The sequence below is a fragment of the Cetorhinus maximus genome, chromosome 18 (assembly GCF_964194155.1).
Source record: "Cetorhinus maximus chromosome 18, sCetMax3.hap1.1, whole genome shotgun sequence".
Taxonomy (NCBI): domain Eukaryota; kingdom Metazoa; phylum Chordata; class Chondrichthyes; order Lamniformes; family Cetorhinidae; genus Cetorhinus; species Cetorhinus maximus.
Genome location: NC_135896.1, coordinates 98,278,068 through 98,292,300, shown reverse-complemented (window position 1 = coordinate 98,292,300; position 14,233 = coordinate 98,278,068). Strand labels below are relative to the sequence as shown.

General features: G+C 36.4%; 1 protein-coding gene across 4 annotated transcripts in view; it reads left to right on the top strand.

The window, feature by feature from the left end:
• Window positions 1-14,233, top strand: part of cdin1 (CDAN1 interacting nuclease 1) — a 137,766-nt gene that overhangs the window by 89,914 nt on the left and 33,619 nt on the right. For all 4 annotated transcript variants that reach the window (XM_078563266.1, XM_078563267.1, XM_078563269.1 and 1 more), the window contains one exon: window positions 3,023-3,128. In XM_078563266.1, coding sequence (XP_078419392.1) covers window positions 3,023-3,128 — 106 coding nt within the window. The remainder of the gene's footprint in view (window positions 1-3,022; window positions 3,129-14,233) is intronic.

Below are 14,233 nucleotides of genomic sequence, written 5' to 3'. Positions count from 1 at the left end.
GGCCCACTACAAGTGTTGGAGGCAAAAAGCAGCAACACTTACCCACCTCTGCATGGAATTCCCATTGACACCACATTCCCACTTTTTACACACTCCATGATGTACTCCATTTCCAACCATTCCATCGATTTTGAAAGACAAAGGTCGTTATAGAAAACCATGACGTGCTGCATGTTAGCTCTGATCACAGTCAAATTTCTTGTTCCAGACAAACATAAGTGAAAGAAATAGGTTGTCTCATGGCACTATGCACAGGAGACTCTCATTAACCAACTGAATTGGACAGTACATCCTGCCACTTTTCCAACTTCCAGGCTGATGCATCCTTACTATGGCCTATTAGGCCAGACAGTAATTCAGGGTGAGAACCCAACGTCAAAACCTAGAGAAAGAGAGTTAACATTTCAAGTCCGTATGATTCTTCTTCAGAGCAGATTAGGTATGTTGAACTGTAATCCCCAGCCCTTTAAAATTAGAAAAAATCAGCCTGTCTGTGTCAGCAAGGGTTGAAAAATATCTGTTCTAATAGTTACACTAGCTGTTTGTTGACATTATCCCAAGGGCTATTATTATATCTTTATTAATGGTTGTCTTTCAACAATCTACAGTTATCCCAGCAGAGGGCCCTAAATTCACAGCTTGATTTACAACTCAGAGATTATGAAAGGATTAGATGTCTTTGATGTGGGGTTATGAGTACAAGCCTGTTTGTTTTCATAATGGATTGAGTACTTGAGGGGCTTTTAAAGTTTTGAATGGGCTTTCATGAATGGGAGTTTTTTTTAATTATGGTGAAGGGTTGGAAGAGATATTTAGATTTTTATTTTGTTTCATCTCAACATGTCTCCTGAGGTCTGCCCATGGTGAATACTGGGTGAGTTGGCAGAGAGGGTGTAAGGGCAAGGGTGGTTGATGGGGGGCATGTGTTTGCATGAGTTGGCACTAAATTGACATAGAGGCTATAAGGAACCATGGGAGTGGGTTGGAGGCCATAGGTTGACATGAGTTGCCATCAAGTTGGCTTGGGGGCTTTAAAGGGCCATGGGGGCAGGTGGGGGGCATGAGCTGGCATGGAAGGGGCATGGAGGGTGGGTAGGGGGGGTGATGGAGTGTGAGGGGCTAGCCTAGAGGGCCTAATACTTAACAAAACAGCTGAGGCAAAGTCCCAGTGAACCAAGGCGGGCTTTTTAAACAGCCTACCTCTGCACTTGAAAGCCCAGTGGCCACCTCTGATCTGTGCCCGGGGCAGCGGGCCTGACTCTATCCCGCATCACGCGCAACTCCCACTTCCCAGAGTGAAAATCACACCATTCAGGACGCTTTGTCCCGAGGCAGGTGTACCGAGCTGAGAAATTTCCTGCTACCTGCCTCGGAAGCGAAGATCCAGCCCATTAGGTGTAGAAGCCCATTCTTAATGAGCAGAAGACTGCCTTAATATTCATTCAATATTCTTAAAGGATTAGTATTGTAATAACCTGAAAGGAGACCTAAGATAGGAAGGTGGAGTTATTGGAGCCTTATATGGGTAATTCCAGCTTGGTAATTTGTCTCCAGTATTCCTGTGGCTTTTGGACTCATGAATTTGGGAATTAGCCTAATGCTCGGGGAGAGACTAATTATTTTTGCTGCAGTAAGAAGAATAAAGCACTGAATCTGGCTGCAAGTTTCAATAGAAGTGACAGGAAAAGGAAGGATGTGGAGGGAAAATGTAAAAGGGCCATAGAGTGTGATCTACAGAACAGAAGAGACCAAAAAAAGGCAAATCTTCCAGGGGAGGAAAAGAAGAGAGAATGCAAAGGAGAGACTGAGATCTTGAGCAAAAGTGTGGGACATACAGACAAAGTGAGTAACTGAAAGCCATCAAAGAGAGGAATAGGCACTAGCAAAAATAGATATATAAATGTTAGCCGCACTTATTTTTACTTTCAGCTTGAACAATACTATAGTATTTGAATCATGTGTCCAGAATAGAGAAGAGCAACGGGATAATTGCAGAACCCAAGGGCTCTGAATTCTGATAGAAAACTTACACAGCTAAGTTTGTTTATTTGTATAAAAGAAGATTGAGTGAAACACAATCAAATCATTAAAATGCTGAGAAGCATAAATTATATAAATGTAAACAAGCTTATTTGCCTTTAACTATAATCTTAAAACTAAGGGCCACTTGTTTAAAATTAACAATCCTGAAGTGAGACCAGAATAAACTTGTTTTCCTTTCACAGAGTAATGGGTATTTATGTAGAGAATAGATCTGCAGAATAAACAGTGCCGTATCAATTTAACTCCTTCAGAAAAGGAGCTGCCAAACTATGTGGCTGAGAATGGGAATTGGAGGTTATTGGGATAGGTATAGATTGAGATGATCAAGTGCTCTTCAAGTTACAATAGTTCCTCTACTACTGTGCAAGGAGAGGTAGATATTGTCTTTTGTTTGGTCAGTGTCACAGCCTAGGCTGAATAGTGAGGCTGTGGACATGACTAAGTCTTTTGGACTTTTGCTTAATTAGTTTTGGGTCACAAGTACTGTTGATGCAGAACCTTCCTTCAGGGCATGAATTTGTTGTGAGTCCATTTATTAAGTTAAATTATACATGCTGTGTGGGGAGAATAATATTCAAAGGTTAGGCAACCGTTCCTCATTCCATGTGTTCTTATAATCTTAAAATAATGCTGATTATAGTCTATATAATTCTGATAAGCAAACTATGAATGAATAATGTATTAATCAACAGTGGTGTAAAAGTACTTTAGTTTTCCTTTACAGAAGCATGTTTAAACCAGTTTCTCTAGTTGAAAAGAATTGATGCTAAGAATACCTGAGAGGAAAGTAGCATTTGCAGAAGGACCTGTAATGGGAGTACTTTGCAAAGAACAAAGCAATGGAAAGCTACTTAATGTAAATTTTATAAAGCAGATGGATTTCTCCAGTAATTGCCAATGTTGACTTGTCTAAGTTACCCGAATGTTAGAAAGACACCTAATTGAAGAATGAAGCATAAAGTGGAGTTTTTTTTCACAGCCATTGAAGGTCATGTGATTCATTGGATTGAAAGCAAGGCCTCATTTGGAGATGAGTACAGCCACCAGTGCTACTTGCAGGACCAATTCTGGAGCTACTGGAACAGGTACCATCCTTTGTTATGTGACATTTTGGTACATCTTATGTTTGACGTGATATCACCAAGAAATGAATTTGCTGCAGCAAAAACAAGCATATTTGCAGAAGAAAATCAAATAAACATTTGAGGGAATAATACTGTATTTCAGTTCTTGTTTCTTTTAAGACTTTTCAACCTGAGCTCCATGACTTTGCATGTTCTTAAGTTCTGCTATTGCTACCAATGCTGTCTGGATTACATAATGGAATGAGAAAGAAATACCTTTTCTCTTAGTAGGTCCACACTAATATAATTTTGAAGGCTCAAGTCCTTAATTTCATTGAAACTTGCTTTAAAGTTTAGTCTCTAAATTGACATCCATGGTAGGCAAGCTTTGACCAATTAAAATGAGTGTCACCAAGATTTTCCATTAGATCTTAGGTTTGCATTGTCCAAACTTTTCTGGGAAAATGATTAAACAAAGGCTCGAAGTTGATTAAATTTAGAAGAGTACCACAATGCTTTTTTCCCCATAATTTCAGGAGCATGGTACAGTAGGGGAAAAGTATTCAAAGCAAAGTATTGGCCTCCTCCCTTGGTAAATTATGTGGGACAATAGATCACAGCAATATTCTTTCAACTAAAGGAGCTGGATTTGAATCCAGCCCGGTCCAAAATGCTGCAATTCATGACTTCTGCCAACATTAAGGATTCCACATGATATGTGCTAGAGGAGATTTACCCCATTTTTAAGTGGACTTTAGTTCATAGCATTGAAGAGTCTATACTTTCCCAAAAGTAAACATTAAGATGGCAATCTCTGTCAGAAAGGCCACTAGAATTATTATGGGAAATGGAAAAAATTATGACGCTGTAAGGATGCAGTTCAGAATTGTTTTGCCAAAAGGGAAACTTCATTCTGCAATTGGCTGTGTTCTATCCCTCTGCATGCATGAATTTGCATTTGATGAAAAAAATGAAAGCTTGCTCCACTGCCAAGCATTGAAATATCTCACCATGATGAATAAAAATATATAGAGCTAAGCAAAGTGCTGCACCCCATTAACTTAAAGATGTATAGATTTGAAATGCACTGTTTCCAGTCAGGGCTCCTCTAAAATAAGATGAGAATCTAATATTATTCTCTTTCCTGAGCCTGTAACTTCAATCAAATAGTGCAGCAGTCTGAGAGCATTAATGCTATTTAAGAGGGTGAGTAAATTGTTACCTGACCACCAATTGACCTTACGACATCTTGCATGAAACAACTCTCAGCCAACCACATCTAAAAGGTATTTGGTTAAAATTCTTCATTTCATCTAGCCAAAGACAATCCAACGTTCTCTTTTCATCTTTCACCCCTTCATCTAAAGGGGATATCCAGCTTGTTCTTGACTGTTGTATCTTTTAATTGTTGTACCTTGTTTAAAATAAGCACCAGAAAGTTTAATAACTCTCTAAATATCACAGAAGTAAACTCTGACACTAAACCAAGAATGGGTCTCACAATGCTTTGAGCTAGTAGGGAGTACTATATAAAGCAAAATTCAAGACTACTGCATGAAAATCTAGTACATTAGATACAAGCATGTTGTACTCGGTATCTTCAAGGCATGCACTGTTTAAGATTGACTGTAACGTCCATAGCGCAACTCTGGTTGAGATATGCCTGTTTTTGCCTTGTATCCTAAATGGACAAACTCTTCATAAAATGTTGCAGAGTTATTAGCATTACATAGTTACTGAACTAATAATAAAGGTTGATTTCTTTAATTTTAGGTCATACTGTGTTATTCTCCACAAGCAAAACTACCTTCTCTTGTATCCAATATAAGCTTATCAGTTGCTAGCATTGTTTTTTGTGTTTTCTACAAAAGAACAGTTGCTCATTTTTTATCTTCCAGTTTTCTTCCCTCTGGTTTCATTATAATTACAACCTGTCAAGATAGTGGCAGGTTTGCTCCCAAGCTATGAGAATGTTACTTTAATCTGGTGGTCAGGAAGAACCTGAGAATAGCTTTTGAATGATTGAACTATGATGAGGGGTAATGAGAGCTCAACTTGTCCTAGTTACCAATAAATACAGCTTTTGGAGGAAGGCTGGTTGTGGAGGAGGACATAAAAAATTTAAAATGTCCACAGAATGGTTGCAGAGATATTTTGGTCTACCACCAGGTGAGCAACATTTAATTACTGGTGATACCCAACATAGGTCTGATGTATAATTTTCACAATTTTTTTTATATATAAATTGTAGCGGAGGGTAATTTGAGCAGTCTGTCTTGTATCACCTGGTGTAAAATTTACAAGTAGATGCCACTTAGAACAGATTACTGTTTAGCACAGTGAATACAAACTTGATAAAGTACTGAAAAAGAAAGCTGTCAAATTTTTGATTCACAGTAAAAGGAAGCACAAAGGCAGCATAGGTATTTGGAAAAATGGCCAAGATTGATCTTAAGTATGATCCTAGATGAAATGAATTGGATGGCTTTTTCATTCCTACATTTTTATGTCCATGATCTCCTTTGCTTAAATGTCTGCATCACGTAGCCAAAAAGAATCAAAGGTGACCATATTATGTGGTGTGAAAGAGCGGGAGAAAAGCATTCTGGCTGGAAAAATTTATAGGGACAAACGTCCTTATCGAATTTTGCAACAGGCCTTACTGTGGTAAGGAAATAATTTCTTTGATAAATGAAGATTATTATCTTCTAATGCCAAGGATTATGACAGTTGTTACATAAATTGACAAACTATCACACTTCAATAATTAACTTATCCTTGTCCAAATCTTTTTATTTAGTATTTCAGTGTCGTCATACTTGCCAGTCCACAATTTTTGTTACCAGTATTCTGGATTGTTTTAAATAATTGTCATCGTTTAAGGTTCTACAAACATACATTGTTCTTAGAGCTGCATAAGCAATTAATTTTGAAATGATTCTTCAATAGGTACAGTGTAACTTGTTAAAATAATTTCCTTTGAGTATTTCTATCATGGTCATTATCTTCCTTCCTTCCCTCCACTCCCCGTCCAAAATAAATTGCTTCTCTGCCATTCTCAGATTCTCAATTCTGTCATCCAAATTTTGGGACTGATTGAAGCAGGTGCTAAGTATTAAAGCTAGCAACTGACAACTTTTCATTCTGTCACAACGAATAATGGTCCTTCTTGATTTGCCAGAAAAAAAATTTATGTAGGATTTCCTAACAAGATGTGCTTTTAATTTTCATTTTGATAACTTCAAATGTTAAATGATTCATTATGCCACCATTCTCATAATTATTTGACCAAATATTTTTTCTATATGAAAGGAACTTGGCCTTAAGTGATCATGGTCCAAAACCATTAAACCACAGGATGACATTTCCTTAAGCTGGTTCTCTGTATGTTATATGTGCAACAGATGAAACTGATTGTTTTTATTGAGCAGTCTATAATTTTGATTATAAATAACATTTTCTTACACCAACACATTTAAGTCAGCCCTGTTGTAATGCCACAAACAGCCCTATATAAAACTCCTAGATTTGTTGTGTTGGTCCCTTCAGTAAATTCCTCCCCACCAATTTTCTTTTTTCCTCTTTGATTGAGGACCTGGCTGTTGGATTGTTGTTTGTTGGAGTACATGTTATATTACAAATTTCTACACAGATTCTGGCTCCTGAATAATAATACAATTTCTGTAGTTAAGTAAAATTTAGTTGTGTGTTGAAATCTGTTTTGAGTACATGCCAGTTCCACTGGAGACAATGCTATTTTTTAGTTCACTCCAAAGTAACTTGTTGAGCCTTAATAGGTCTGCTAGGTTCTTAAACAATAACTTTGTTTTGCTTTAAGAATTAATATTCAGTGCTAACCTTTCATTTTAAAAAGCTGTGAATCATGATCTGCTCCTTAGAACTGAAACAAGTTCTTCAGTTTGGCATTAAGACAGTTCCAAAATTATTTTTGGCACTAAAGCAAACATTTTACCCCACCCTAATTTCACAAAGTCAATGACACAATACATTTATCGCACGATTAACAAAACATGAGCTACAGATTTTCCTTTGTGCTAAGGTGAGAAATGGAACCTCTGAAGATTAGAACTTTTTGTTTGGATGTGGAAACAACTTAGTTAAGGCAACTTTTCTGAGGCTTTATTTTAAGTTGGCACAGATCTAAATATGCCAGATGAAAAGTTTTTGGAATATCACAGATCAATATAGATGTGGTAACTTTTATAAAAAGTTGAAGTAGCATTATTTTACATTTGTGGGTTTGGCAAATACACTTGGGAAGGTTGTGAGTGTCAAGCTGCTTGAAAAACCGCTCATGCATACCCAGCCTCTGTTGGCTTTATCGGCTCTCCATACATGAAGAAATAAAAGGTCATTCTTCTTCTTGTAGTGCGGATGGTTTGTTGACATATTTTGACACACTGGTGTAATGCTGGCAGGGTCTGACCTTAGAACAGCACCATGGGACTGTAGGTCAGTCCAAGGCTGCATTATTGGCAGGCAGGGTGAAAAAACCAATCGCAATACTATTAATTTTCAATCTGAATTGGTGAATGCATGATAAATGTTCAGTCAGCACTAGAAGAAGTGTAGACACACATTTCAAAGATGTCTTTTCTTAAGACTGTTTCTGTTGCCTGCAATCATGCAGCAGGAAATAGTTGGATGATGTGATAAACATTCCCAGGCCATGAGGTTATTCCTATTATTTGTCATTATAGTATTAATTTCTGCTGCTTAAGCTTTGCCTCAGTTTTTAGTGTCAAAAGCATGGGAATAAGAGCAGATTTCCAAGGGTCACCCATCGTAAGTCAGAGACAGATTTTATATTTGCTTTCTTGTAGTCTGGAGTAGGCGTGAAGTCCAGTTAAGGGAGATGCATTTAGTTATTGTGAACTAAAGGGGGTGCCAGGTATCAAGGGTTCATATAGTTCTCAAAATAAATTTGTGGGGGTGTTTTGCAGTAGAATGTGTTGGTTGTATAAAAAATGGTTCAATAATTCTCATATTGAATATGGAAAACTGCTGTACTGAGTTAGAAACGGTTTCCTTATTAGATACCAAACTGGAATAATTAAAAAGCTTTTAATGGTAGTTAGATCAAAGAATTAGCCAATTGAATTATGTTGAATACTCAATTCTGTAATCAGAGTACCTCTTTTAAAATGTCATTATTTTACCTCTGGCCTGTTTAGATATGGGAAAATGTAATTATAATATTATTGGATTTATTTAATTCATTTAAACACAAGATGGAGCGAATATTAAACTTGTTTAACCAGACAGATATTCTTTATACATATATATCAAATAAAGGTGTGACCTTTACTCTGATATCAAATTGGCTATATTTATTACAGTAAGAATTTAGTCAATTTGGTTTTATTTGTTTCCCACTCTGCAAGTACTTGGCTTTAGTCCCACTGTTTATAATACAGTCCCATTTAGTTGAAGCTGTCACGTGGTACAGAAAACGCCTTCAGCGTCCATCAGCATTACTCCAAGGCTTCAGCTCCAATTTTCATGTTATTTTTCATTCAGATTAGACAAGCGTCTGAGTTTCTGTGGTATATGAGCTGACAGCATAGATCCTGTTGAGTTTGCCAAAGGCCTGGTCACAGACACTCTGCTATGTCAAAGAATGTCAACCTCCAGACCTTACGATTCAGACCTATATGTAATTTTTAATTGACATTTACATCTGACATTTTGAATGCATTCTTTATTGTTGAAATCACATTTCTTCAGGAACAGTTAAAGACTGCTCCTTGGGGCTTGCTACACTGCATCATTTCATATAGACATGATGTCAGGTTAACTTCTGGAAGTAAAAGATGACATAATCCTTTTCTCCTGATTAGATTGATATTATTTGCCCTAATATTTAGAACCCTTAGGATGAAATGTGCAAGAATGTTCTGAGAGCATAAGATGTTTACAATATTGTTGGAAGTTTTGGAGCAACTGCTATAAGTAGTCATTATTATACTAAACCTTGAGTCTATCAACTTTTGAGTTATGGAACTGTCTTCCTCTCTTCCCCACCTCTGAACAATGGTCATTTGAACAAAGTTTATTATCCAGCACCATTACTCCTTTATTTTAGTAACTCCCTTATTTTAGTTATATTACTATTAGCATTGTATTCTGAGTTACCCCATCTCCAGCCTCCCCTTCCTTTCCAAAGTCTTTAAACATGTTTTCATCTCCCAAACCTGTGCCCAGTTTTCCCACGACTCCATGTTTGAGCCCTTCGAATCAGACTTCCATTCTTTCCACAGCACTTAAACAGCCCTTATCAAAGCTCATGCCATTATTAGTGGCATCCTGTGTGAATGTGACCATGATAAACTACTTCTCAAAATTCTTGACCTGTCTGCAGCTTTTGACACGATTGACCACACCATTCTCCTCCAACATATCTGCTGTGTTGTCCATCTGGGTGGGCCTGCCCTCACCTGGTTCCATACCTCTCTATCCAGTCATAGCCAGAAAATCAGCTGCAATGACTTCTCTTCCTACTTTCAAACCATTACCTGTGGAGACCTCCAAAGATCCATCCTTGGCCCCCTCCTATTTTGCACCTACATTTTGCCTGCCAGTGACATTATCTAAAAACGCAACTTCAAGTTCCACGTACACGCTAATGAAATCCAGCTGTACCTCACCACCTGTCTACCACTCCACTGCTTCTGATTTATCACGCTGCTTCTCCAACATCCTGTATTGGATGAGTAGAAATTTCCTCCAACTAAATTTTGGGAAGACTGAAGCCATTATTCTTCAGTCCCTGCTACAAACTCTGTTCCCTGAAAATTTGGAAATGCATAACACTATTGGCTGACATTTATTTGATTACAACTATTTTTAAATGGTTTATTTGTAAGTAATAATGCTGTACCTTAAAATTGTGATAATACAATGTATATGTTTCTGACATCAGATGTATCAATACTGCTGTGTCCTTAGAGAAAAAAATCTTTTCCCCATTATTTCATAAGCCATCATAATATAACCACAATTTTGAGAAATAAATCTCCTCTTTCCATCATAGTATGAGATATAAAATATAAAAAAGAAATACTTTTTCTTGTAGCCTATGAAAAGCTGCAGAAAGACTTGCAGCAAGTGTTCTGCCCGATTTTTCTGAATCATAAAGGAATATGAGAATGGGCTTGAGGCTTCAAATATAAATGTTGCAGAACAAAAATGCAAAGTTAGAGGGTCAAATAAAACTATTAATATTGTTATGTGACTTACTGAAAGACCATTTCCTTATTCGCCTCTTCTTGGTCTTGATCTGGAAACCCAACATCTTCCATCACCGTGCTTGATGGGGTTAATTGGTTGTTTTTAATCGTCAAATAACCGTAGATTGAAAATGTTGATGTTTGCTCAGTGTAAAAAAAAAGGTCGTTTTCTTAATGCTACAACGCAATTGACTACCAGCATTCATCATTGAAACAATGGTTGGCAAACTGGTAACCTCATAATAAAAAAAATCGGTGGAGTGATGGGTAATGAAGCTTTGCTTGTGAAGACAGCACAAAAATGCTGTTGGGTCCATTGCATGAATATTACGGCAAGGGAATCAGTGAACTTTCTCAGCCATCAATCTTTTTTTGTTTCCTTTTTCACAACCAAATATTTTGATGCATGTTCTCCTAATTGAGTTATCTATCTTAGTAACTATTAGAGTTGCGTAAAAGTTGTCTTCACATGCAGCTGAATCTTAAGTGTATTAATAGACACTCCACGGATTTTCATGAGAGATAATTATCTTGTTTATTGCTATTGTTCTTTCCATACTGTCACATAGAGCGCTTTATTGTGGCCAGAGGCCATTTAATTATCTTACCTGGCCTGAGATTAATATGTCATCATCTGCAGTACACTTTGATGTTGCCCTAAAAATTTCTTCCTTTGTTTTAGGTAATAAATATGCCTTTATCCAGGAATGAATGCTTCACATCCTAGTGTTTACATCCCAATTGTCAAGTTATTGCTGCATAGCTGCTTTGATATGTTGTATTCTTATTCAAATAAAAAAATCTGTGAATTCCTTTTGGGTTGCATGTCAAAAAATGTCAAGGGAGAAGAGATCTGAGGACTAATGCTATAGGGAGATGTTTCCTGTGCAACAATTTTTGAATATGCGGCTTCTATGATAAAGAGGTTATCAGTTGCAATAGTGTCTGTGCTGACCTTCCTACGTCTCTTGTCTGTGTGTCAGCTCAGGTTTCGTTACTAAGTTTTGATGTCTAGTTAGACCTTATCAAAACTAATGCCATCTGAAGTACTAGACTTAGAGTATTCACATGACTAAGATCAAGATCTCCACAGTACATTGAATATTATGAAGACTGGCTACTGTTCTGTACTGCAAAAAGTAAATTTGTTGAATGATTTTAAAGGCTGTAGATAGGAATTTATCAAGAGGGGTTTGGCAGCCCCGTTGTGTTTATATCTGTTTAGAGCTATTTGAGAATATGAAGTTCTAACCACCTTGAAACAGTCAGTTGCTGTCTAGAGTTAATCAGCTGCGGAATTTGTAAACTGCACATGTGTCAAAGTTGAAAATGTTAGCAGTCAAATAGAAGCTTGAAAAGGTTATATCTGATAAAAGCCGTCAGCAGTTGACTGAAGTGATTTATGGGAATGTAATGGCACAAAATGCCTCATTTATCACTCATATGTGGGTAGGTTAAGGTTTCTAATGTCGTATGTTATAATCATTGACCACTTGGAATTGTCAAAATGGTTCAGCATTGACCTTCTTACTTCTCATTTCAAATTGTTCTTATTTGGTAATGGTAATTTTCACAGAGATTATATTACTCTGGTAAATTTTGTATGGTTTCATTTAAAGCCATTCACAGTTAAAAGTTTAAACAGTCCATCACTGATGAATTTAAAGCATCATTGACTATCACTATGGAAAAATGTAAATGAATTCTAAATGTTTCTGATTTAATTTAATGACATTAACTACAGGATACGAGATGTATTTTTTCATGAGAAATCATTCTAACAGTGTTTATTTTGTTATTTGGCATTTTTGATTTTCTCAAGAAAATCATAGTATTTTGCAAATATTTCAGGTATTTGTAATTGAGTTTTATTAAAGGTATATTGTTGTTTGGACCATAATATATTTACTGAAGAGACATAATGGGATTTGTGCTATAAGATCTTTTAAAATTCAATGCTATCTAACTAATATCTAACGAGTAAATAAGTACAGTGGAAAATCCAAAGCAAAAACCAGCTACAGCAAGATTTTTAATTTTTTAAAAAGCTTTTACAAAAAAAAAGTGTCAGATGCAAAGTCTACTGCCCAATTATTCACAATGAAAAAGCGACCAGTTACCCATTAAGAAATGTATTAGATGTTAATGTGGAATTAGGTTTTTCCAATTATCTTTCATAGGACAGTGCACAAAACAAGATCTTAGAAATTTAATATATAACAATCAAAAATGTGAGCACTTAATATTAAGTAGCCATTCATGTACAATTTTGGGTTCATGGATAAAAGGGAAATATGATGAGAATAGATTTGTAATTTCAAAAACTTTTGCATGTATACACTTTCTGAACCAGAGAGTGTCATATTTTATTATCTTCATAATTGCTGAGGTTACAGTTATCGCTTTTACTTTAAGTTTATATGTCTTGCGCTGCTAGAGTCAAATTAAGATCAAGCTTTCCACACCCAAGTGATTCAGACACACCAAAACAAAATCTGTTCAAATACCAAACATTTCTTTGTGTTGTATTTCTGTACAACAACAGAAATGTAAAGATTAGGACATCTCGCTTTGATAAACATTTGCAGTTATGTAGTACCAAAGAGATTGTTTTACTCCTACCTATTGCATACGAATGTGGGATTTTTATCACTTGGAATTTAGTGAACTTCACCTTTTTTTAATAAAGCACCTCTGAATTCTGAACAATATTAGCTCTTCACATACTGAAAAATAGTTTCAGTGACCTAAATAACAGGTCAGTAAAGAAAAATGTGTAGTTTCCATATGATTACTATAAGATAGAAGCAAAATAATGAACAAAGCCATTAAATTACAATAAATCACTGAGAAGAGTTCTGCAAGTGTGGAAAAATTGAAAATGTGTTCTTTTATTAACATTTTTAAACAGTGCAAAATGGAAATCTTCCCTGATGTTTGAACAAATTGAAAATTATTATATTTTGAATTTTGATGTATGTTTCTGCAATCATCAAAATATTAAATTTGATTCTTACATGTCATTATAATTAACATTCAGACAGTCGGGGGATACAGTGGCGTAGTGGTAATGTCACTGGAACAGTAATCCACAGGTAATCCCACCACAGCAGCAAAAAAATCTGGAATGAAAGCTAATCTCAGTAAAAGCGACCATCACTCGTTGTTGTAAAAACTCATCTAGTTCATTCATGCCCTTTAGAGAAGGAAATTTGCCATCCTTACCTGGTCTGGCCTACACATGACTCCAGACCCACAGCAATGTGGTTGACTCTTGACTTCCCTCAAAAGGGCAATTAGGGGTGGGCAACAAATGCTAGAATTGCCAGCGACGCCCACATCCCATGAAAGAATAAATTTTTTAAAATAGAATACATAAATCACCAAAGAATTGACAAACTTTGGCCTAAGAAGAATCCTCTATTTAGCTAAATCTTCTGGTCACAGAATGAAAAATATTCCATCACGTCACCTACATTACACCTTAGTATCGCCAAGTGGATTGTGCCACATCTCCAATCCATCTTATTTCATTCCATCAAAACATTACCTGTATAGGTGATTTCACTTTATCTACCGTGACAAACTTTCTTATTTCATATAACGCACATTCTATTAACATTATTCAGTCTATAAAATTACGCAAGCCTACTAAATTAAACTAAGTTCTATCTCCTTTCTCCCCAAAGTTTCTCAATGTGTTGTCACCTCACAAAACCAACTTCATTTTTGAATCTCTCCATCAGTTTTCTGTCACTGTCATGGCACAGAAAAGGCTTTAGTCAAAGTGGTGCATTATCCCTCAACATTGTCTCTGCAGCCTTAGACATGGTTATCACGTGTGCAGTTTTGGCCTCTTTACTTAAGGGAGGATGT